The sequence below is a fragment of the Anabrus simplex genome, chromosome 2, assembly GCF_040414725.1.
Source record: "Anabrus simplex isolate iqAnaSimp1 chromosome 2, ASM4041472v1, whole genome shotgun sequence".
NCBI classification, from domain to species: domain Eukaryota; kingdom Metazoa; phylum Arthropoda; class Insecta; order Orthoptera; family Tettigoniidae; genus Anabrus; species Anabrus simplex.
In genome coordinates this window covers 711,412,627-711,438,153 of record NC_090266.1, presented here as the reverse complement: position 1 = coordinate 711,438,153, position 25,527 = coordinate 711,412,627, and the positions used below count along the sequence as shown (strand labels likewise).

The 25,527-nt window shown below is 39.3% G+C and overlaps 1 protein-coding gene across 4 annotated transcripts in view; it reads left to right on the top strand.

The window, feature by feature from the left end:
* The first annotated feature begins 3,673 nt into the window (after positions 1 to 3,673).
* The window catches only part of egl (Egl_like_exo domain-containing protein), a 97,279-nt gene continuing 75,425 nt past the window's right edge, over positions 3,674 to 25,527 (top strand). For 3 of the 4 annotated variants that reach the window (XM_067141332.2, XM_067141333.2, XM_068226262.1), the window contains exon 1: positions 3,674 to 5,456. In XM_067141332.2, the coding sequence (XP_066997433.2) occupies positions 4,005 to 5,456 (1,452 nt within the window). In that variant the 5' untranslated portion in view covers positions 3,674 to 4,004. The remainder of the gene's footprint in view (positions 5,457 to 25,527) is intronic. The other variant, XM_067141335.2, reaches the window with a different exon arrangement.

The window sequence follows — 25,527 nt, the reverse complement described above, 5'->3', positions numbered from 1 at the left end:
GCAACACCAAGAAGGAGTGGTCAGAACTTTATGCCAATTGCAGGCTAGACTGACGTCACTGAGGTATGCTCATGATGTGAAATGCGCCGCTGTGCTGCGCACGTAGCGAACGATAAATGGGACACGGCGTTGGCGAATGGCCCACTTCGTACCGTGATTTCTCAGCCGACAGTCATTGTAGAACGTGTTCTCGTGTGCCACAGGACACGTGTATAGCTAAGAATGCCAGGCCGCCGTCAACGGAGGCATTTCCAGCAGGCAGACGACTTTACGAGGGGTATGGTGATCGGGCTGAGAAGGGCAGGTTGGTCGCTTCGTCAAATCGCAGCCGATACCCATAGGGATGTGTCCACGGTGCAGCGCCTGTGGCGAAGATGGTTGGCGCAGGGACATGTGGCACGTGCGAGTGACGTCAGCACGCGAGGATCGGCGCATCCGCCGCCAAGCGGTGGCAGCCCCGCACGCCACGTCAACCGCCATTCTTCAGCATGTGCAAGACACCCTGGCTGTTCCAATATCGACCAGAACAATTTCCCGTCGATTGGTTGAAGGAGGCCTGCACTCCCGGCGTCCGCTCAGAAGACTACCATTGACTCCACAGCATAGACGTGCACGCCTGGCATGGTGCCGGGCTAGAGCGACTTGGATGAGGGGATGGCGGAACGTCGTGTTCTCCGATGAGTCACGCTTCTGTTCTATCAGTGATAGTCACCGCAGACGAGTGTGGCGTCGGCGTGGAGAAAGGTCAAATCTGGCCGTAACTGTGGAGCGCCCTACCGCTAGACAACGCGGCATCATGGTTTGGGGCGCTATTGCGTATGATTCCACGTCACCTCTAGTGCGTATTCAAGGCACGTTAAATGCCCACCGCTACGTGCAGCATGTGCTGCGGCCGGTGGCACTCCCGTACCTTCAGGGGCTGCCCAATGCTCTGTTTCAGTAGGATAATGCCCGCCCACACACTGCTCGCATCTCCCAACAGGCTCTACGAGGTGTACAGATGCTTCCGTGGCCAGCGTACTCTCCGGATCTCTCACCAATCGAACACGTGTGGGATCTCATTGGACGCCGTTTGCAAACTCTGCCCCAGCCTCGTACGGACGACCAACTGTGGCAAATGGTTGACAGAGAATGGAGAACCATCCCTCAGGACACCATCCGCACTCTTATTGACTCTGTACCTCGACGTGTTTCTGCGTGCATCGCCGCTCGCGGTGGTCCTACATCCTACTGAGTCGATGCCGTGCGCATTGTGTAACCTGCATATCGGTTTGAAATAAACATCAATTATTCGTCCGTGCCGTCTCTGTCTTTTCCCCAACTTTCATCCCTTTCGAACCACTCCTTCTTGGTGTTGCATTTGCTCTGTCAGTCAGTGTATTTATATTTCATTTTCTGCATAAGTAGCATATACTATTGATACTATTGACTTTGAGGTTGGTTTAAATAGTGTTAAAGAGGACTGATGTACGAGGTGATGTTAGTGTCTATTTCTGTCGTAGTTCTTAATCCGCGATAAGGATTGCCAATCCCACTCACCTTCTGGTCACTTCCTTCCTTCCTTTCCTTCTTTCCTTCCTTCCTTCCTTCCTTCCTTTGTGAGTTAGCTTCTTTTTTCCTCAGTAGAGAAAAAAGCAGCAAAGGCCAGGTCGGTTATTTTCATCCTTCATGGGTTTGTGAATTAGTAAAAATAAAATTATAATTATTCCGGGGTTTATCGTGGAACGCAGAGGTGAAAGAAGGTGCCGGGGTGAATGGGTCTAACTATAATATCAAGAACTGAATTTAAAACGTAAACTGAAAGTTATATTTTTCAAAAACAACGAACTTAACAACTTTTCACTTAGTGAGATAACAATGACATTTCAAGTGCAAAATAGCAATTGAGAAACAAGACTTAGAAAAATCCAAGATTTCAGAACTTAAACACCCTTGGGCTACAAGCCCCTAGTTTACAATTTTTTGAGCTCCCAGTCAAATTTTACAGACGAGCATAAATTTGTTCAAAGGGCAGAAAATTCCCTAAATTCATGGAGCACTTGCTCCCACAATACAACATCTAGCCTTCAAGGGCATACAGTAATCTTACTTTGAAAGAGCTAACAGGCTCTCAGTTTTCCAAGCCTATTCAAGGAAACATCAACTTACAAAGTCTGGCCTCTGAAGGCATAACTTACAATAGGAAAATGATTATACAGGGGCATATAATACTCAACCTACTGGGCCTTCATGTAAAAGGAAAAATGGTTAAATAAGTGGCCCGAACACAAAATGAATGGAGACGAATACCTTGCCCTCCTAGATATGAATACTTAAAACCTAAAGGGCACTAGGCCGATGAAGCAGGGGCTATTCCCAAACTATGGAGGTGACTCGTATAAGAATAGATTAGAACATTACGGAAAGGAAGAAAACCAGTTACCAAACGTAGTCACCTCAAACCAATATGAAGGGAAGCTCGAGATGGCACATCACTCTCTATCCACGATTTACAGTTAAAGATTTTATGAAGTTTTTACATTAGCCGGCTGAAAGTTACATTTTTAGGAAAACTAGGTTACATAGTTAATGATTCGGACCTTTCCCTCAGGTTAAACTGCGGAGCTAGCAAGAAATAAAGATGTTATGTGACCATTACCTTATCGTTGTACTGCTGCCTGATGAAAGAGGCGCCGCCCGCCTCCTGGTTTGACACACACACTAGTTCAGATAACGATCAATTGGCCAAGAGACGAGAAAATCCGCAGTTTATAAACCCTCGGGGAAAGTTCGAGACCATTCAAGATTGACTAGCCACACCCTCTCAATTTTATTGGTTCATTTAAAAGTTACACTGAAAACCGAAGAAGAAGACCTTGATTGGTAGAAAATTAATTACAGAAATTAGGGATTGGCTGGATTCAAAACTGGCGGAAAGAAAAGATAAATATTGCCAACCCAAAAATAAATGAACATCGATTAGTAAAAAAAAACTTATGAATCCAAAACTTCTTTAAATTAAAAGTTCTTTCACTTCACACCAGGGTGCATGATCATAGTTTTTTGTAGTGACATCTATGGAAGAAAGTCCAAACTTCTTGATGAATGGCAAACAAAACAAGTAAAAATACAGTCAGTTCAGGAAACTTCACAATAACAAAATTACATTAGATTTCTGTGGTGACATCTTCTGAGTAGATTTATAAGTTGGTCTAGTTTCAATTTCATGGTTTCTCCACTAGAGGAGTTCTTTTAGGCGCTAGATTTAAATGCGCGGCGTTGGGATGTACCTCCCGGTACAATAATAAGTAGCGCAGGCTGGTAAGCGTCTTTTCTCCAGCAAAAAATATTATTATTAATAATGATAAAGCACAAGCCAACCTCTAGGTGTATCACTGTTCAGAATGAAGTATTTCAGTAAAAGGTAACAGAAGGAAAGAAAAGATATGAAAGAAATAAAAAAAGAAATGGATATATTTAATATAATATTTAAGAGTGGAGGGAGGATGAAAACCTGTGTAACCGCCGCGCTAATCGATTTAAATCGCCCGCCCGGTAATTTTAGTTCAGACCTCCTGACGGCAAGAAGCGCTAGCGTGCGATTCCCGGCAATCTTTGCGGCAGCCGTTATGTACAGAAGTGAAAATAACGTTGAGAGTTGCCTCTGACTTCTATCGTCTTTGCTACACTATAATGGCCACGTTGCAAAAATTACTATTTTGACGACATTTTCAAATAAGATCGCTATTAATTGTCTGTATTTCAGATATAAGTACCTCTGTTTGTATTTCACAAGGATAAATGCTGATCATCAATTTCTCTTTCACTTTGTCTGGAACTGTTTACTGCAAGTATCTGTTTTGTTTCTAGTAGTGTAACGTCATGCGAAGGAGAAGTTTATCTTCCCAGAGATGCCCTAAATAAACGACAAGTCCTTCGAAGGACTATGAAAGGCAAGTTGTGAGAAAAGAGTGTGGATACGTTGTGCCGATTGTTTCAGTTTGATTGTTATTGCTTGTTTAGACATGGACAGTACGGAATACGAACTGGTAAGAAATATGACATTGTTGTTTTTCTTGGAGAGATTAATGGACAAGGGTGGCCCCCGAACTCTGCATGATCTTAGTTGTCAGTTCGGTGCGAAGGGATTTACGAAAGAAATGCGACAAATTGCTGGAGGATCACAATCTGGTCTGAAGAAATTTTTAGCCCAATATCCATCTCTTTTCGCTATTGATGGCGACTATGTATATGTTAATACATTTACCGTGATATCAAACATACAAGAACGAGACGGTAGTGGCGTAAAATATATCAGTGGCAAGCGTGATTACGCTCAAGAGGCAGTACAGTATTTCAGTAATAAATTAATTCAGTATGGAGTAGGCACTGAAGTTCCAATCAAGAGCTTACTCGGTCATAGGTCCCAAGCTTCACCGGAGGTTCGACATATATCTGGGCAGCATGCTAAGGAATTTCGGGAATTTTTATGCAGATATCCGGAAGCATTTGTTGTCAAGGAGGATACAGTGATATTGAAAGAATATGAAGACAAGGAACCACAGCCTTTCCATGAATTGGAAGAAGTGAAGATTGATCAGCAAGTAACGTCACAATTGCTAGTGTTTTTTACTCAGTGCATTGATGTTAAAGGTCCAATGCTTGTCGATCAGCTGTTTTACAATGTGGCATCAAGATACCCCCATGATCAGTGGTCCCATATATTCAAGACTCCCCAAGATCTTTGTACTTTTCTCAAAATGCATTCTGATGCATTTAATGTTCAGTCTAATCTCGTGTCATTAGTGTCACCACGTAATATGATAACCTGTGATTCTTCACCTTTTTCTGTGAGCCATGTGTCAAGTCAGCAATCTCCTCTACATCAAAGAAACAATAACATCATTAACTGTAGCAGCAGTAATAGCAGTAGCAATAGTAGTATCAACAACAATACTTGTAATATAAATGTGAACAATGATAACAACCCGTGTTGTCAAGGTTCTACCATAACTCCCTTGTTAACTCCTACAAACAATAATGTGCCTAATGTTCAGCATACCGTTTGCCTTCAGAATCAGACTTTGAAACAACGAATTAATTCTTTGGTTATGAAAACATTGGCAGATAACACGGAAAGAGATCGTAGCTATGCAGCTACTTCACTAGCCAATGATGGTGCTAATTCTGGTGGAGAGAACTGGAAAGTGAAGGTGTTGCAGGCTACACGTGTTGTTGTGAGTGTGAAGGAATCATTGCAAATAGTGGAAGATGTCATGTCTCGTGCTAAACTTGGTAAAAATGTAGCTATCTCATTTGACTGCGAGGGAATTAACTTAGGAGTGAAAGGTCAGCTGACCTTATTCCAGGTTGGAACCATGTCTGGGCAAGCATTCATATTCGATTTAGTAACATGCCCAACATTGGTTACTGCAGGAGGATTACAACGTCTCTTGGAATCTGAAGCTGTCACAAAGGTAAAGAGATTATAAATTTTATATGTAAGTTTATCTTAGAAAGACATCTACTGGTAGATATTTCTTTCTTTGTGAAATATTGATCTCCTTTAAACTATTATAAATGAACACTGGCAAGGAGAAATTCGTACTTAAAGGGATATATGCTTCCGTAGGAATGAACACATCAGGCTGTGTGAATAAGCCGACATACATGATGGGACCATGTGTTGACAATGAATGTTGTTAGTGATGTTTACCCAATGTCCCTTCAGTCACATCTGTCTTCAGGGAAGCTGGGGTATCAGAATTCTTCCCTGTCAAGTGATTCTTTGACATTTCTGTAAATCTACTGGCACAGGTCCCATGCAGTTCACATATAAAAGGCAACCAAGCCTGCTAGGATTTGATCCTGCAGCCTTGAATACCAGAGAAGAGTGCATATAACAACCTGCAAGTGGATAGAGAGATTAGCCTGTGTAGCAGATATTGTACGCACACTTTTTAGTGACCGATTTTTGTACTGGGTTGAGGAGTAAGGAGGGAGCACCGCCGGTTCCTGTAATACTGCCGACTGAATCGAAATGAAATATGAATTGAATCGATAATATGATCGATCGATATGAATTTTCTAAACCTTTATTATCTTACGCCAACAACTGTGTCACACACACGATATATAATAAATAACATTTCTTGATGCGAAACTTGTTCCTAGCATGAATTCTAGAGATTGGCTTTGCTGTGTATACAACAACAGTACGAGTACGTAAAGTGTACGCCAGATGTCGCACAGCGATTCTTAGGTTGTGTTTCAAAGGTTGCCAATATGAATGTACGTATACAGACAAGAAATGCGTTCCACCTATCAATACTTTATTTATTATAAACGGATTCACATCGGTACCGGTTTTGGCCTTCCATGGCCATCATCAGCTGGTATATTACAATATTGTAGCCATTAGACATATGTCACAAAGATGTTATTATGATTAGATCATCCGGAGGTCTAATGGGGTTAAAAATAATATATATTGTAGTAATGCTTTGTCTATGTGGGGTTAAAATAGTATCTATGATCAATGTGGCAGTGAAGGCTACAGTAAACTAAAACTTATTAAGTGTACATTAGATATATTGAGCACATTAAACATATTAAAATACAAAAAGCACAGTATAAAACACTTGATAAGTTTAAACACACTAAAATATAAGGTACATGTACATTAAAACACTTGTTAAAATTTGAGAGTTTGTGTTGTTTGGAGTTCCTTCTTTAAGCTTCCTTATAGTTCTTGCACTTCTATGTTTATGTTAATTTAGTTGCATAAAGTGATCTTTGAGAATGTTCTATTTGGCTAATATATGTCATGTTAATTCGTGGTGAAAACCCTTGTCGTAAAATTATTTTTTTTCTTTTCAAGTACTGTTGTGATTTAACCATTGATATACTTCAGTAAGTTTTATGACAGACTACAAAGTCTTGAGTTTTAAAAATTTTGATTAAAGGAGCTGTTGGTAGCGACCCCCCTCTCTCGCCTGTATTCGTGTTGTAAATATTGCTGTTGTTGTTGTTGTGGAGGTCATGTAGCGTGTTTGGAAGCTTGCTGTGTACTACTGCGAGTGCCAATACGAATCTCGAAAATAACTGAAGTTGACCGATTCAGCACTATGGTGTCCATCTATCACTAAAAAGTGCGCGTAGAATAGGTGAACTCAAACTTAGAAGGTAAGAGATCCTAGGATGGACATGCGAGATGATTTGGTTTAGGCCTACTCTTTTAATATTTCAAGGTAAAAAGTTTGAAGCAAGCAAGGTCATAATGCTAGTTGCAAGTAAAGAATTGCCAGATGCATAGTCTATTTAATGCCTATTGCTCACGGTAAAATGTTTCATAAAATTTGTTGTACAATTAATTTTATAGGGCCTGAACATTTGGTGAAAATAAGTTGTGTTGCTCACGGTAAAATTATTTTATAAAATCCGTGGAAGCATCAGGATGGCCATCTATGAACTCACTTCTGAACTAACATATGTATGTGCTGCCATCTATCGATAAACTTTTAAACCAAGAATAAGCAATCCAACTTACAGTGTGTTTCATAGTATGGCTCCAACAAACAAAGCAAAACTTGCTGCTTTGGCTGCAATTATATGTTGTACAGTGGGAAAAAGGAAGAAAAGAAATGCCAGGAAATGCTGGACTCGGGATTGAATCAAAAGAAGAGAAGAAGGTAGAGGATTGCTGTCCTTGGTCGAAAATTAGTTGAAGTTAGGAGACCAGCATTCATATAGGAATTAGGCGATTGTGTTTTCTGCCTCTCTTCTTGCATTTCTGTTGTGGTAAGGTGGTGTTTTAACTTCGCACAAACAAGGATATTTGTGGTATTTGTCAGTAAAACACTTTAACAGCTTCCTTAGTCCATCCGGATCCTGCCATTTTAGAAAGAAGTGTTTGTTTACAATCGAGCTTCACAATCTTCTCACGACGTAGCGCCAGCATCATTGTGATATCAGCTTCGCTGATTGGTTCATTACGTAAAATTAATTTTACGGAATAGAACATGTCCTATTTTATGAAATGTTTTATCAAAGGTTTTATAAAATTTGAATTTGAGCGCGAGCAACATAAATTTTAAAAAAATTAAATTATTGTACAATAAATTTGACAGGAAATTTTACCATGAGCAGCAGGCATAAGAGTTAAATAGGCTGAATGGTTATAATCATAACAACCTATAGCATTAAAAAAAATAGCATGTGGTTATAGATGTATTAGATCTATTTTCTTGAAGGGAATAGAGATGTTCTCAGTATAATTATAACAACCTATAGCGAAAAAAAAAAAAAAAAAAAAAAGTATGTGGTTATAGATCTATAAGATCTATTTTCTTGAAGGGAATAGAGATGTTCTCAGATATGAAGGTGTGCTTACCGAAAATGTGAGCTCTAATTTACTCTCGAGGGGCTAATGTTTGTTGAAATTTATTATGTAACTAAGTTAATATTTTTAATATTTGATTTAGTGCCTATTAGCAACATGTTGAACAGTAAATAAACTTTATAATCCTCTGAAATAAGAGAGATATTTTGTTGACTTAAGTTTGTCAATATGATACTTCTAAGATGATGTTTTATATATTCCTATTGGGGAGGATGGGGTGGGGAAGACTGCTACAGACTCTAATTTTTTTTTTTTTTTTTGTAATGTAATATCAAGCCATAGCACCACCAGTTTATTAGTTACCTTATTAATTTTTGCACTGTTTACTTAGAGGATATACTGAAATATTCATTGTCTCAAGATAAACATACAGATTTGGTTCTGTTTGATTCTAAAAGAGATTGGACCCTTTACCCCACTTTTTCTGCTTTCTGTCAAATTTAGGATCATCAGATTACGTTTCCCATATAATTTAAGAGTACCATTGTGGTTTTATTTTTATGTGCATATTTTCTACAATAATTAAATGAAAAAATCAAAATCGAAGTTGTTACTCTATGACAGAAATGCCAATGATGTAACTTGGGATGGTTGTCAATAGTAGACATTAATTTTGAATAGAGGCCTACTCCAGTTAAGTAAGGTGCTTCTTTACTGTTTTCTGCAGAAAAGATTGTGATAGCATACAGCAGTGGTTGCAAAACATCACATACCGTATTAATGAAATATTGTGAATACTACCCACTGAATACGCGCTAGAAGTGGGATTCGTTTGCCGTAGTGAGCGAAAATGCAGAAATGGACTGTGAGTACTGTGTCCATCATTAGTGTTCACAACAAGTAAATAACAAGAGAAGAGGGGCCTATGCTCGTTTCATCTGTTCTCACTTATATCCTTTCTTTTTGATTTACTTGACTTATTTAGTACTTTTGATTGAATGGAAACTACCATTGTTCCAATTCCAAAGAAGCAGTCTGAAAATATGCAGCAATTTTTGAGTTATAAGTGTCATGAGTAGACAGCAGATTTTAGGCAAATGCCTATTTTTTTCCTTAACATCTACGTGAGTCAGCTTTTAATTTGACATGTTTCATGAATGTTTAGGTTTATATATAGCAGTTTTACAATGCGTAAAAATGCCTATTTTGATGTTAGCTCCTATTTTCCATTCTAAGTCTATTTTTAGTACCAATTTTCCAGATTGACTAGTTTTTTCTTTGTTAGATTTGAATTTCCATTTTACACTATTCATAATAATGGCTTACTGTACCATTATTTTTAAAGAGTCTATAACTTAAAGGTCAACTATTTCTTATGAGCCTGTACCGTTAAACACTGCAAGGACAGATTGCAACCCCTTCCTCCTTCCCAGTTTTAGTAAGCCCAGCAATTAGTGACACAATACAAACGTCCCAGTCTCTTTACCTTTATAAATAAAACCTTGTCAAATCTTGGAATTACCACGAACCTGCTACGCTGGGGGTCCTAACCGGCTTGCCGGCGGACTTGAGGGAAATAAAATACCTCTCGCGGACCAAACACCCCCCCTCTGTGGGTGGGGGAGGCAGACAAAGAATTCACCCATGGTATCCCCTGCCTGTCGTAAGAGGCGACCAAGGGATGATAAAATTAGAACCATGAAACTACTTGTGATTAGTACCACCACATGGGGAACGCCACGGGTCGCTTTTACTTGCGCGTAGTACCACTACGTTGGGTACCAAATAGGTTTGTGATTAGTAGCAAACGAGGGCATGACGGCTTTTACAGTACCTGTGGTTAGTAGCGCTATATGAGCGACACCATGGGATGAAGGAACCCATGGTTCTGGCTTGCCTATGATTAGTACCCACTATATGAGGAACACCACGGAATAGTACAAGTCCCTGTGGTTAGTACACTTGGGTGATGAACACCATAGGTTTGCGTTGCCTCTAAATGGCGCCGATATGTGCGAAACAGCGTAGGTCTGTAATACATAATGGGTGAATTTCATTACCTGTGAGTAGTACCAAAATGTGTGGAATACCGCAAGTCTGTGCTACTCTTGATTAGTACTGCAACATGACAAATACCATGGTTCTACTTTCCTAGCGATAAGTACCATTGTGAGGGGCCGCTGACTTGGATTTTGGACCCCTTTTGACTACAAGTATCATTGATTCAGTATTGTGCTATAGAAGCAGTCCCTTGGTCAGTACTACTATTGTTCTACGCCAGCTTCTGTGCATGTGAGGCTCTGTAGGTCAGTTCCACTGATCGTTTAAAATTCATATCCATCCATTCATTCTTTGTTCTCATGTTTTGAATTGGGGTCAGTGGATATTTTGGGGCTTTTAATTTGTCATTTCATTTCATCTCATTTTGCACCATTAGGGGCCGATGACCTCGATGTTAGGCCTCTTTAAACAACAAGCATCATCAACATCATCATCATCAATCTTGGAATTTCATCTTTCACTAGAACACAGTTGCACATCTGGTACGTGTTGGTCTTTAGAACTCAACGTGTTCACTTGAAGAAAACGTAATGCCGAAAATAAAGTCATCTAAAGTGAAAGGTGAAAGTGAAATCCCAGTTCATCATATCAAAAACTTAAAATATTGCCCTGTGTCTCCAGTCGACGTTTAACGTTCTTTCTCAGTGTACAAATTAATACTTGGTGACAAACGCCATAACTTTTCCATGGACGATTTAGAGAAAGTGCTTATTATTTACTGTGAAGCCAACTACGGACATGATGTTTAATCTCAGTCTGTACTTGTGAGTTAGGCCTATATTTGCCAATTGTGAAATGTATTTGGTTTCTTTTAATACCGATATTGCACATTAAAATTAAGTTAAGGTCGTTTACATCACTGTTTTAATGTTTTCTTCATATCTGCTCAGTTATATAGCCTATTATTCATTTTAGTGCCTGAATATAACAATGAAGGAGCCTATTTTAGGCGCCTAAAACATTACCTTTTGGAGCCTAAATTCCACTGTCTAGTCATGAGTAAAGTGCTTAAATCCTTCGTGTGGATTATACATGCAGTGTCAGAAGTAGCTTAAATATGAAGAAAAATTTACTCGCTCTCGGCAGAAATTTTTGCATGCCTTATCGATTACGAAAAAGCATTTGACTGGCTAAGACAGAGAACAATGATACAAATAATTCAGGTTGCTGGTGTTGACAGCAGGGACATTCAAATAATTGGGAATTTCTATTGGAGACAGTGCGCAGAAGTTCGATTTAGAGGACTGACATCATCGGATATTGAAATCAGGAGGCATTCCGACGATGATGTATTCCTTCCATTATTGTATAACATATATTCTGACAGTGTCTTCAAGGAAACTTTAGGTGGTACAGAAATTGGGTTTAATATCAGTATAATCAGATGTAGACAACACTGTTCTGTTAGCTCATAATATTGAAGATATACGGTGTGAATATCCTGGTTTGACAAAATTTTGAATAATAAAACCAAGCTACAAGCTAATGCAAGGCATGAACTTTTTAGAACAGTGAAATGTCTGAAAATATCTTGGCTACTTATTGAGAGGGATAAATATCAGTTGCTACATATACTTCAGGGTTGAGTGGATGGTCACCATGGATTTAGAAGAAGGAGAATATTGTGGCAGGACAACACCAACGACTGGACAGGAGTTTGATCAACAGAACAAACTTTTAGAACAGCTGTTAACAGATATTATCTTGCCAGATTGGTAGCCAACATCAGGGAGACTAGATAGAAGTTGTCATCCTACGTGAACATGCATCTTACCTTACTAGGTGTTTAAAATTAGGGGATTATCTCATTCATACACCTCAACCACTGTTAATTGTGCATGAAGGCTGAGACCTTGTAACCAGGTTCTTCGTGGTTGTAGGGTGTTCATTTTCGAAGGAAACTACTTACCAATGTAGGTAGACCCGAACACATCTGCGATTCTATCAGTTAATGACCTGAGAAGTGGGTATTTGGAGAGGACAGTGTTTTTAAAAATATCTAAACCAATATAATTTTCAGACAGCACTGAATGCGTCCACTGCTGATAGCTGAGCGAAGTAGTTGAATGAAGAGGGTATGTTGTAATGTCTTACTTCCACTTGTTTGTGTTGAGAGACATTCGCACACATTTTGTGGAAGCCTCTTAATTGTAAATTTCCTTTCCTCGTTTCTTCAAGTACTGCCATAAATACTGGAGCTTTCAGTTACGCAGAAATATATAGTGACAGGTAGCATTTCTCAGCCCTTTATGATGGTGTGCCCCTTTTCTGTTACATTATTTTCATGCAGCCCCCTTAAGTATTAGACATGCTTTATAAAAATTACTACCAAAATCATATATGAAGTTGAATCTACTCTAATGGACACCTTTATTCAGCAGACACCTCCCTGTCGGACATTTTTCCACGGAACTGATTTTATTTTACGTAAGACACATGTTAAATAATCTTAATTGAAATGACACTCAAATTACGGTCACCCCCCCCCCCCCCTCCCCCCACACTGGGCTATGTCATCATTTCTTAATACTAGAACAGCGGAAGAGGTCAAAATGATACCCACCTTCAATCTTTCTTTCGCTAGTGGCTTTACGTTGCACCGACACAGATAGGTCTTACGGCGACGATGGGATAGGAAAGGCCTAGGAGTTGGAAGGAAGTGGTCATGGCCTTAATTAAGGTACAGCCCCAGCATTTGCCTCTGGTGTGAAAATGGGAAACCACGGAAAACCATCTTCAGAGCTGCCGACAGTGGGATTCGAACTCACTATCTCCCGGATGCAAGCTCATAGCCGGGCGTCCCTAACCACACGGCCAACTCACCCGGTCAATCTTTCTTTAATAATGTGTGTACTCCTATATCGTTTTCCTTCAAATATCTTGACTTTTCATAGTTTTTTGCCCTGTTTACGCTCTTGTATTGCACCCAACAAAATATTTACATTTTCATAGATTTTTGATATGACATACATACTCTGGACAGCAAAAGAGGTCTTATTGATACATGTACAATTCCTTATTACAACACAGGAGTTTGCATTGCCAGACAGCAGTGTGTACCCGGTCTGGATTATTAGTATTGTTTTGCTAATTACTGTCAGATTAGTGTTCCAGTTAGCGTGATTATTGCATTCATCTCATCATTTATGTTCTTCTACAGACATTTGTTATGATTGTCTTTTTACTGAAGAGGTATCGAACTATCCGGTTCAGATGACAATTTTTTGCTAGTGACAAGCGAGGTGATTGAGGATGAAGATTAAAATTAGACAGAGGATGAGTTATCAACAGGAGAAGTCGAAAATGCTAATCTGTCTCCGACTTGCCTCAAATGTCTCAATCTCAGTTTGGTGTTTCATGAGTGAAAATGGTTGTTCAAGACTGAATCGAGTGGGAGGTCTTGAATTCAAACTCTTCATTTGGAAGGCTAGGCTGTAGTGAACATCCTGAAAGAGCGGGGAGGTGCCACAACATATTCTTACCACAGAGTTGATGACTGTCATTTGTGCCTTTCGTCTTCTCCTCTTTGATGAATCGATGCTTCGTCTGCTAAGGGAACGACACACACAATCAGTCGCTCAGAAAGAATGCAAGAAAATGGACTGGACCTGTCACTCGAGGAGTTGGAGGCTGTGATTGCCATCGTGTATACCTGGGGTGTTCACTGTTCGAAAGGTGATAAATTCTGAAGACGAAACTGACTTCTTGGCCTTCAATGTGGATCCATTTCCATTTGAAATTACATCGAAAAAGCGCTGGCCGGGTGGGCCTAAGAAGGTTCTCATGGGAAAACCAGACAGGCCAAGGAAGCGCCAGGTTACTGAAGAGGAAGTCTGAGATCATCCACATGTCACATGCATAGTGCAAATTCCCATTAAATCTGCAATCTCTGGTCCCGATGAAGAAAACTGGATGCAGGTGATGCCAACAGGTTTTCCTCAGTACTGAAGAATGATACCTGGGAGTGGGTGGAACGTCCAGAGAATCGTTCAGCTGTCGGGAGTCGGATAGTATTGCGAAAGAAATATGGCGCTTATGGTTCTATAACCAAACGGAATGCTAGGGTTGTTGTCAAGGGATTTTTCTCAACATCCTGCGATGGATTGCGGCTCCCGTGGCGCAACTTTGTTCTGTTCGCCTTGGTATATCTCATGCAGCACGGTGTGTGATGCATGTGCAACAGTTTGACATCCCCATCCTTAATGGCATTGATAAAATGAAGAGATTTGGATAGAAGTTCCGGAGTACGTTGAAAGAGTTTTGAAGTTCATCACTGAATGGAGGTATGGTACTGAAATTGTGATCGACAAGACCAAGGTGATGATATCAGAGTTACTGAAAGGAAACAGAGTATGCTGCATGAAGAAATCGCTATATGAATTGAAACGGACTGGACGCTGTTGATACCAGTGTTTGAATCAAGAGTTATGGAAGTTTGGAGCAAAACAGATTTTCAGGGACACAGTTGTCTACGTATTGACTACTATGTCGACGATATTATTGTTCTATGTCGGAACTTCAGAAGAATCAATGACTTCTGTGGATTCCTCAAGAAGTCTCTCGAGATAAATGATTTGCTTGACTTATCATACTGTTTGGGAATCAAATTCACTCGCACTGATTCCGACAATCACCATGAGTCAATGAGGAGACATCTTGGACATACTTGATTGCTTCGAAATGTCGTCATGCTGCCCAATCTCCATGCCACTTGATCCATTGACGAAACTATCAATGACGGACACTTGGACCATCGATGGTGGAGAGAAACTGCTGTACCACGAGCTCGTCGGTGCACTCGTGTACCTGTCTGTTGGGATGCGTCCCTACGTATCTCACGCACTCAGTGTTCTAAGTCAATTCAGTGACTGTTTTGGTGCTGGCCATTGGCAATCTGTGGTATGTGTGCTACATTACCTCAAGGGAACACTGGACTCAGGCATCACCTTCACAGCGTGAGGGGCAGTCTAATGGTTTTCTTTACACTGACTGGGCAGTCTGCATCGATGATAGGAGATACTACACTGGATACGCCTTCACAACGAGTGGAGGTCCTTGTTTCCTTGGAGTAAAAAAAACAGTGCTCAGTTGCACTTTTGTCTACAGAATCAGAGTATATGGCTCTCGGAGATGCATCCAAGAGGGCAATACACCTGCGACAACTGTCTGAGGAGGTAAGTAAAAATCTATTGCTAGCTGTCAGTCTGCACATTGACAATCAAAGAGCACAGAAATTGGCTGGCAATCCTGTGTTCCACTCACGCACAAAGCATATTCATGTGTGTCTTCATTTTGAGAAGGAAGCTCTGTCTGGTGAGGAAATCAGTCTGAAGTATCTTGCGACAGTAGAGATGCCAGTGGATGTGCTCACAAAAGAATTGCCCGGAGTCAAGCATCGGAAGCATTTGAGCAATCTTGGTCTCAAGGAGGGAACTATTTGAGCGATAATGACTTTGAGAGGGGGTGTTAAATATGATTCAAATCAAGTCGCCACCTAGCAGCCTTTGGTATTTTCTCTTTGGTTACGAGCAGCCATCTTTTGTCCAGTTGAGTTTGCGCTGGTCACTTTATTTGTTCAGACAAATTCATTGTATTAAACTTGTTCCTTTTCATATTCAATAAACCTGCACTCTAAAGTAATGGGCGTCATATTTCATTTTGTAATCCACAGCATTATTAATGTGATTAAAATTCTGTATGAATAAGTATATACAGTAAAGCCTTGGTTTGTGAGCATAATTTATTCCGTAAATTTGTGTGTAGAGCCTCCGTGGCTCAGGCGGCAGCGCGCTGGCCTTTCACCGCTGGGTTCCTTGTTTCAAATCCTGATCACTCCATGTGAGATTTGTGCTAGAGAAAGTGGAAGTGGAACAGGTTTTTTTCTGGGTACTCCAGTTTTCCTTGTCATAGGGCCTATTTCATTCCAGCAACACTCTCCAGTATCATTTCATTTCATCTGTCATTCATTAATCATTGCCCCAGAGGAGTGCGACAGGCTTCGGCAGCCGGCACAATTCCTATCCTTGCCGCTAGATGGGGCTTCATTATTTCCATTCCTGGTCCAGTTGAATGACTGGAAACAGGCTGTGCATTTTCATTTTCAAATGTGTGTGCAATCCAAAGCACTTGTACCGTATATCAAAGCAAATTTTCTCGTAAGAGATAATTTGTTCCACAACCCAAGTATATGTGTTGATATAAAATGATCCACACAACATGTGACTTCCTACATCTAGAACGCATGGCCTTTTTCTTGATGCTCTTGAGACTTGTTTTGCTGCTCCCAGACCCTTTGCTTCTTCTTTTATATTGTGTAATTAGTTGATAAAATTTTGTGACATCGGGGACATGCACACCTTGTTCATACTTCTTGATTTCGTTCGTGATTTTCATAATCTTCTTTTTTACTGCCTTCCTCTTCAAGTGTTTCTTCACAGAACCCATTGCTGTAATAAAGTTAGGCTACTAAATAAGTCACTACACTTGGACACAAATAAGTATATGCACACATGTGATTTCAATGCTGTAGTATACAGTAGAGACGTATATGCTGGTATGGATGCTGACTATAAACCTTATGCACACGTGTAATTACAATGCTATAGTATACAGTAGAGTGCGTATATGTTGGTATGGATGCTGACTATATGTGCGAGGAACGGTGATATTCAGCAGACAGATTCGGACTACTCGCAGTGAAAAACCTCACTCGTTTATCATGTTAGAATTCAATTAAAATTATTTGCTCGTCTTGCAAGGCACTCGCAGACCATGTTCCTTGCAATCCAATGTTTTACAGTATTTGTATCTGCTCGCCATACTGGGGGACTATGGAATTAAGGGTAGATTATTAAAATCAATCAAAGGCATTTATGTTGACAATTGGGCTGCAGTGAGAACTGATGGTAGAACAAGTTCCTGGTTTAGGGTACTTACAAGGGTTAGACAAGGCTGTAATATTTAACTTTTGCTGTTCGTAGTTTACATGGATCATCTGCTGAAAGGTATAAAGTGGCAGGGAGGGATTCAATTAGTTGGAAATGTAGTAAGCAGTCTGGCTTATGCTGACGACTTGGTCTTAATGGCAGATTGTGCGGAAAGCCTGAAGTCTAACATCTTGGAACTTGAAAAGAGGTGCAATGAGTATGGTATGAAAATTAGCCTTTTGAAGACTAAATTGATGTCAGGAGGTAAGAAATCCAAGAGAATTGAATGTCAGATTGGTGATACAAAGCTGGAACAGGTAGATAATTTTACGTATTTAGGTCGTGTGTTCTCTCAGGATGGTAATATAGTAAGTGAGATTGAATCAAGGTTCAGTAAAGCTAATGCAGAGAGCTCACAGTTTCGATCTGCAGTGTTCTGTAAGAAGGATGTCAGCTCCCAGACAAAACTATCTTTACATCAGTCTGTTTTCAGACCAACTTTGCTTTATGGTAGCGAAAGCTGGGTGGACTCAGGATATCTTATTCATAAGTTAGAAGGAACCGACATGAAAGTAGCGAGAATGATTTGTAGTTCAAGCAGGTGGGAACAATGGCAGGAGGGTACTCGGAATGAGGAGATAAAGGCTAAGTTAGCAATGAACTTGATGGATTAAGTTGTATGCATAAACCGGATTCGGTGGTGGGGTCATGTGAGGCGAATGGAGGAGGACAGGTTACCTAGGAAAATAATGGACTCTCTTATGGAGGGTAAGAGAAGTAGAGGGAGACCAAGACTACGATGGTTAGACTCGGTTTCTAATGATTTAAAGATAAGAGGCATAGAACTAAATGAGGCCACACAGGATTGTGGCAATGGTTAGTAAATTCACAGAGGCTTGCAGACTGAACGCACTTAAGTGGGGCCAGTATCCATTAATCGGGAGATAGTGGGTTCAAGCCCCACTGTCGGCAGCCCTGAAGATGGTTTTCCATGGTTTCCCATTTTCACACCAGGCAAATGCCGGGGCTGTACCTTAATTAAGGCCACGGCTGCTTCCTTCCAATTCCTAGGCCTTTCCTATCCCATCGTCGCCATAAGACATATCTGTGTCGGTGCGACGTTAAACAAAATAGCAAAAAAAAAATTTAAAAAATAGCAGACTGAACGCTGAAAGGCATAACAGTCTATAATGATTATGTATGCATGTATCTGCTATTTGTTGTACTCACTTTCACTTCTAGTGAAACTAGACCATGCAGCATGCCTTCTGTGATGCTAAGGTATTGATGATTTCACAGCGGATACCGAGGAGCCTAAGTTCACAAAGTCTGTTGTGGGTCGTAGAATTTCATAGATAGTTCTTTACAAGTTTTAGCTTAAAAAATGATCCTTCGACAGAAGAAACGGTTACAAGTAACAAGTTACAAGAAACGGTACCAAGAATAGTCGGAAACCGGTAAAACGCCATGCATATGTCTAGAATGCTAGCAGATATGATTGAATCCTCTATTACTAATAGCTTTAAGTCAGCTACAGAGATGGAGGCTATTTCTTTTTTCAAAATATTCCTGAAACCACTGGATAAATCATATTCATCTTGAAAAACCACTGCTGTATTGTGAATTGTCTTCATTGGAAGCAGAAGTTAGATATTTGGGGTAAAATATTTTGAATAAATGGTTAACAATTTGCATACCCTCAAATCTGTTCTATAATTGGGCTACAGTAATATCCAAACAGCCATTAAAACTTTGGTTCTGAAGTATGATTTTTGATCTATTAGCTGCTCATCCTGACACAGTTCATCAAGATGGTTTCTTCATTTTTCAAATTCTTTTATTTTCAAATTGTGGTGGAACATTTGCCAAAAATGTAGCTGATGACGTTGCTTCTTCAACATTATTTTGGTATCAAGATAAATTATAAGCTGCATTCTGGGTGAGAGAACATGCTTTATCAAGCTTTATATTTTCTGATTATAAAAATTGTGATACTAAATTGGTTTGTAACACTATCTTGAACAATGAATTCAATTTTCTCTAATTGTTTTTTTAGTCCAACAGCTTGTTTTATTTAGCTTCCCTTTTCTTAGATATCAGTATTATTTTTGACAGTGCCTGCACTACATCGACATAAGCTCGAAAGCTGCAGTCGCTTATGTGCAGCCAGTATCCAATATTCGGGAGATAGTAGGTTCAAATCCCACTGTCGGCACCTCTTGAAGATGGTTTTCCGTGGTTTCCCATTTTCACACCAGTCTGGGGCTGTACCTTAATTAAGGCCATGGCCTCTTTCTTCCCACCCCTAACCCCATCCTGTCCCATCATCGCCGTAAGATCTATCTGTCAAAAACTTATCAGATGTAAGGCTTTTTAGGCGTTTGCTCTATTTACCAGCGTTTTGTCTTAGGTCTGACACTAGACTCATCAGAGTGGGATGTGTCAGACCCTACCCACTGACGCTGGGGTGTATGCAGGTGAAGTTATCAGAAGCCCTTATAAGAGGCACAGTCTGGTAACTGCATACGGGAGATAAATCTACACAATGGAATTACTGCCCGCCTAGCAATTCCGAATGGAAAATTCTAAATTCCCATGGAGGGAATTAGATATTTTTCACCAGACCTATCTGTGTCGGTGCGATGTAAAGCAACTTGTAAAAAAACATAATAAAAAATAGACATAAACATAACACTTTGCTTTAATAGACTGGTATCTCGAAGACCAACGTTCTGGGCGAAGTTTTTTAAAGTGTAAGAAGATACCAAAGTTCCAATCTTTTAATACTCGGATTGAGGAAAAGATAAAAAATTTCCACTCTGTCAGAAAAGGACGTAACTTGTTGAATTCCACATGCAGCATCGTTATGTACTAGATTTAAATTTTGCAGTTCTTCATCTTTGTTAAATTCTCATTTAGATACCTTTGTATACACCCATACTGGCACAACCGTCATCCAACTGACCACGGCATTTAGTTATTAAGAGTCCCTTTTCGTCTGTTGCACTGGGTATTTCCGTCTCTATTTCTAATGCCGCTTGATTTCGTATTTTGCAAAAACCTAAGAAGGTTTCATTGATTTTTGCATCACAATGCTTTCCAGTTATATCATGTGAAATGGTAATGTATATAAATATCTGAGTTAATTGATCTCTTTATGTCCTGTGATGTATCTGTAATAATAGAACAAGTTGTTAATACATTTTTTCAACTGCATGGGATAGAGCACTTATTAACTCTTTTTGAATTGAAGGACTTAGACACTTTTGAATGTGTTTTGGTTTATTTATGATATCGCTTAATACAGGATAGTATTTTGGAAACAGTTCGGTGATTGCTAAAATATTTCCTCTGTTTGATTTCCCAATTTCTTCCTTGGGAAGCTAGATTATGAAATGCTAGGGTTTATGTCACGTTCACAATACACTCGAGGAGTTGTTTCCATATCTTATCACTTTTCCTTAGTTTTGAATCCATCCTTTTTGCAGTTCTTTGTCTTTGTTAAATTCTTATTTTGATACCTACCTTTGCTTCTTTCTGTCTGGGTTCTCCTTCTCAGCTGTGTTTTTCTTATGTCACAAATTAGAAACAACACATGCATTCAAATGTGCGTAACTAGTTTTGTGCTGTGCTATTCTTTTTGTTAACCATCACCAATCTTGGACTCCTCATCTCCAAGTTGAAGTCTATTTCTGTCCTTCAAGGAGCCAACATGGTTTACAATAAATGGAGTCAATTTTAGATGAATAGCACAAACTTCTCTCCTAATTCTGTGCCCTGTAATTGTGAACGTTTCAAAATATTTAGTGGAGAAGGATTTATTATCTTGTTTAGGAAAGGAATCAGCAGGCTGATATGGATTTTCTCTGACAGTTGTTTGCATTTAACTCATAATCTGCACAATCATGTGCCGATATTGACAGGCTTTATTAAAAGACCACCAACAAAACAAGACAAAAGAACAATGAACTAATGGAGAAGTGGAGGAGAACCCAGACAGAAATGAGCAAAAATGAGAGGCAAACAAGAGCCCAACCACAGGAACTGCTTAAAAAACGTTGCAGAAGGAGGTATCAATAAGGTAACATAGGCCTTCAGCGATAAAAATGATGAAGAAGAATGTGAAGAAGTAGCAGGAGTAAATCCCTGTCAGGACTCACAAAACAAGAACCAAGGAAATCAAGATGAGGGGGAAGTGCAAGAAAACAAACAAAAAGTTTTCCACAAAGGTGAAGGAACTCCATGGAAAACTGTACCCAGGAAACACCCGAAGGACAAATCAAGATGGATCCATGTTAGGGACAAGAGAAAATGAAAATCTGCAGGCAGCCGAAAAGGGCTCTGCTTTGGTATACTAAAAGGAACCAGTTCCAGTGAATCAACAATCAACTCTTTAACCAAGAACAGGGTGACTGGATAGGTAGAGTGTGGGAAACTCCGCATATTAGGAGGTGAGAAAGCATACATTGTCGGCTTCTGTTTCAAGCATGTCAAAGACCGAAATTTAATAATGATAACAGAAACTTTCCTAACGGAGAATTCCGACCTGCAAGGCTTATGCAGCATTCAAACCTATGTAAAAGTCACGGGGAGGGGAAGGGAGACCGCCTGGGGGAATGCCTTGTTTTCTGAAACCAACAGTATGGTCAGTCATTACTACCACAAAGGAGGAAAATATAGTAATAGTAAAAACACCACTTAACCATATAATCCCGAATATTACCCGCAACCAAATAAGACCCGCACACCTGAATTTCTAACGACAAAATTTGGAAAAGAAAATCACATATTTACTTACCATTTCTTTTAAATTTCTGAAAATGTGTCACAAAATTGCTAATTTAAAACATTTTACAAGTAAGAAAACGCCACAAGGAGAAATAAAACTAGTTCAGTGTTCAAATCAGTCATGATTCAACGTCATCAACACTACTACCATCCCTTTGAACACTGTCACCTTCCCATACATAGTCGTCCTCAGTACCATTCATGGAATTTGAAATTCACGTTATGTGAAACTTTTCCTCACCAATTCGTTGGAGATGCGATCCCATGCAGTCTTTATCCATTTGCATAGAAATTCCACTTCGGGTCGTTTTTGTCGTCCAGTTGGTGTCAGTGCAGCAGACGCCATCCACTTGATGTAGAGATGTTTCAATGCAGCTTTGAAAGGCTGGTTCACACAAACATCAAATTGCTGTAGCATAGATGTCAGTCCTCCTGGAATTATTGCCAGATCAGTTTTTTCCTTTACTTATCAATTCCTTTACGTGTAACTTAAAAGCTTTCCAATCTGTCAAACACACAAGTTAAATATAAATATTACACTATAACATACCTATAAAAAAAGAAAGCAGATTATTAAACGAGGAATAAAAATACACACTAGATAACAAAGAATGGCATGTTTCATTCTTGTAAGAATAGTATTAGACTCTATCAAATCGCACACAAATATTGACAATGTTCATGTTTATCTCTGTTTAATGCTTAGGAACTTGAAATCTGGAATTTACCTTAATGATGTCCTCCTTTGTCTCTACTCCAGCATTTACTGCAAGGTTTCTGGAAACCGTTACTCTACCATTGGCGTGGATCCAAAATGGCTCCAGTTCTTTACTTTCGCCACATCACGTCCCTCTCCTTGGCTACGTCAATGACACGCTGTGTTTTATTTTTATTTCTATTTTTAGCACTTCCTTCAGTATTACCATTGTTATTATTTTTTTTTATTTATTTTGGGATAGTTTCATGAGCTTTTTTTAAAATGGATTGTTTAGTTTTCCTTTAATTTTCCATTATGTAATTTACATTTACCTGAACAGCTTCCGTGTTACTATATTCATAGTTTTTATTACTATAGGATATATATATATTTTTAAGAGAGTCCTTGTAAGAGGTTATTTTTAGTGATAAATGATTGTATGTTTTCTCTAAAAAATAAAATAATAAAAACTATGAACTGTTGGCACCACCTTCAGTGGACTTCCTACACTAATTTTTTACACAATTACATTACACTTTGTACATTAGCCAATGAATCCCACAGGAGGTAATCTCAAACTTACATGTGTAGAATATGGGTTAGGATATTCTCATCTGTAGTAAGTTCCCTGAACTTATGCACAGTCCTCGCCACTTGAGACGATCTTTAAATAGATTATCAATCACTAAAAATAACATCTTACAAGGACTCTCTTAAAAAAAAAAAAAAAAAAAAAAAAAACTACAAATGTAGTACAGTACGACGGAAGCCGTAAACATAAATTAGATAAAGGAAAACTAACCATTTAAAAAAGCTCTTTAGAGTATCCCAAAATCAATTTTAAAAAATCAAAATAACAATGGTAATACTGAAGAAAGCGCTAAAAATAGAAATAAAACACAGCATGTCATTGACTTAGCCAAGGAGAGGGGCGTGACGTGGCGAAAGCAGGTCAAAGAAATGCAGCCATTTTGGATCCACGCCAATGGTAGAGTAACGGTTTCCAGAAACCTTGCAATAAATGCTGGAGTGGAGAGAAAGGAGGACATCATTAAGGTAAATTCCAGATTTCAAGTTCCTAAGTATTACCTAAACAGAGATAAACATGAACATTGTAAATATTTTTGTGTGATTTGATAGTCTAATAATGTTCTTACAAAAACGAAACATGCCATTCTTTGTTATATAGTGTGTATTTTTATTCCTTATTTAATAATGTGCTTTTTTTTTACAGATATGTTATAGTGTAATATTTATATTTAACTTGTGTGTTTGACAGACTGGAAAGCTTTTAAGTTACATTTAACTGAGTCAACACTGGAAAGTATGGCTTTCTTCTTAACAAACAATTCCTTTGCTGTGTCTGTAGAATGCCTGTGATAACTGAGAAGCGCAAGCAGGCTCTTCTACTACAATGAAGCTCCCGGGTGATGTTGCCAAACACACGTTAGCCAGTCCTCAATTAGCTGACTGTCCATCTAGCTGGATTCTTGGGTTTGAATGAAAATACCAGACGGCAAATTTTCTTTCAGAAGTGTTTTTCTCATACGGAGGAAGTTTGGTTCCGTCAGCTAACATGCATAACATTACCGTGCAGCGTTGCTTTTTGTTACCACCTGTACTGATAGTAACTAACGCTTTTAGAGCCCTTAATGTAAACCGTATTGTCTAGTGGCATTTCGAAATAAAGTGGCGTCTGATCAGCATTCCCAATTTTAGAAAGGAAATAGAAATTTTGCTGCCGCAAACGAATAACGTAGCTATGAAAGGCTGTCAACTTTTCTTCTTAGGCAACAGGGAGACGTTATTAAATAGATGTACGTCTTCGCACACACAATCTCTTCTTCGGTAGAAATTCCTTATCCATCCATGGCTTAAAGTGAAACCCTCTTTTTTTAACTTCCTTTGCAATCTCTAATGATTTTAGTTGACACATTTCAGTCGGTACATCATAACTTAGTTCACGTCTTTCAGTTCCGTATTCATAAAGCCGCTCTTCAATTTCAGGAAACTGTGCACGCTACCTTCGGAAAGCTCTATGTTCACCATTACTTTTTAGTAATGTTTCCTTCTTCTTCCTCCACTCCCGAATACATCAATATCATACAGGGTTCCCAGCGACCAAGGAAGTCGGGGAAAGTCAGGGAAGTCTCTTTTAAAATTGGCGTGTGTCAGGGAAAGTCAGGGAAGTTGACTCAAATTTGTTGTGTCAGGTAATTCATACTGATGACAAACTGCAAACTGTGAATCCTTTGAAGCGAGGAAAAGTTATCAGTTGATGAGGTAAGTTGAATTTTATTTTAAAAAATTAAGATTGTACATGTTTCGGGCTATGGCAGCATTAAAACAAGATGAGTTTGTTGAAATGCTGAACAGTGTGTGGCAGCTCTGGCCCTACCAAGCTGTACAAGTATATTTTTATCCCAGCAAGGTATCGTTATATTGCTGAGGTAAATGTATTTGTGCTTTGATATAGTTTTTTAGTACAATTAACATGCTTTTCTTTTGTTACAGATTAGGCCTATGCATTAGGTAAGATGGCAAGGAAAACTTCTTTCAACTATCAGTGGCTGGATTCGACCCTTAACCAGAGTTTGTAGATTGGCTCAGTGATGTACCAGACAATAAATTTGAAGCCTTCTGTAATGTGTGCAGAAAGAAGTTTAAACTCAGCAACATGGGGTGCCAGACTATTCATTCACATATAACTGGACCAAAACGCACAGCTTCAGAAT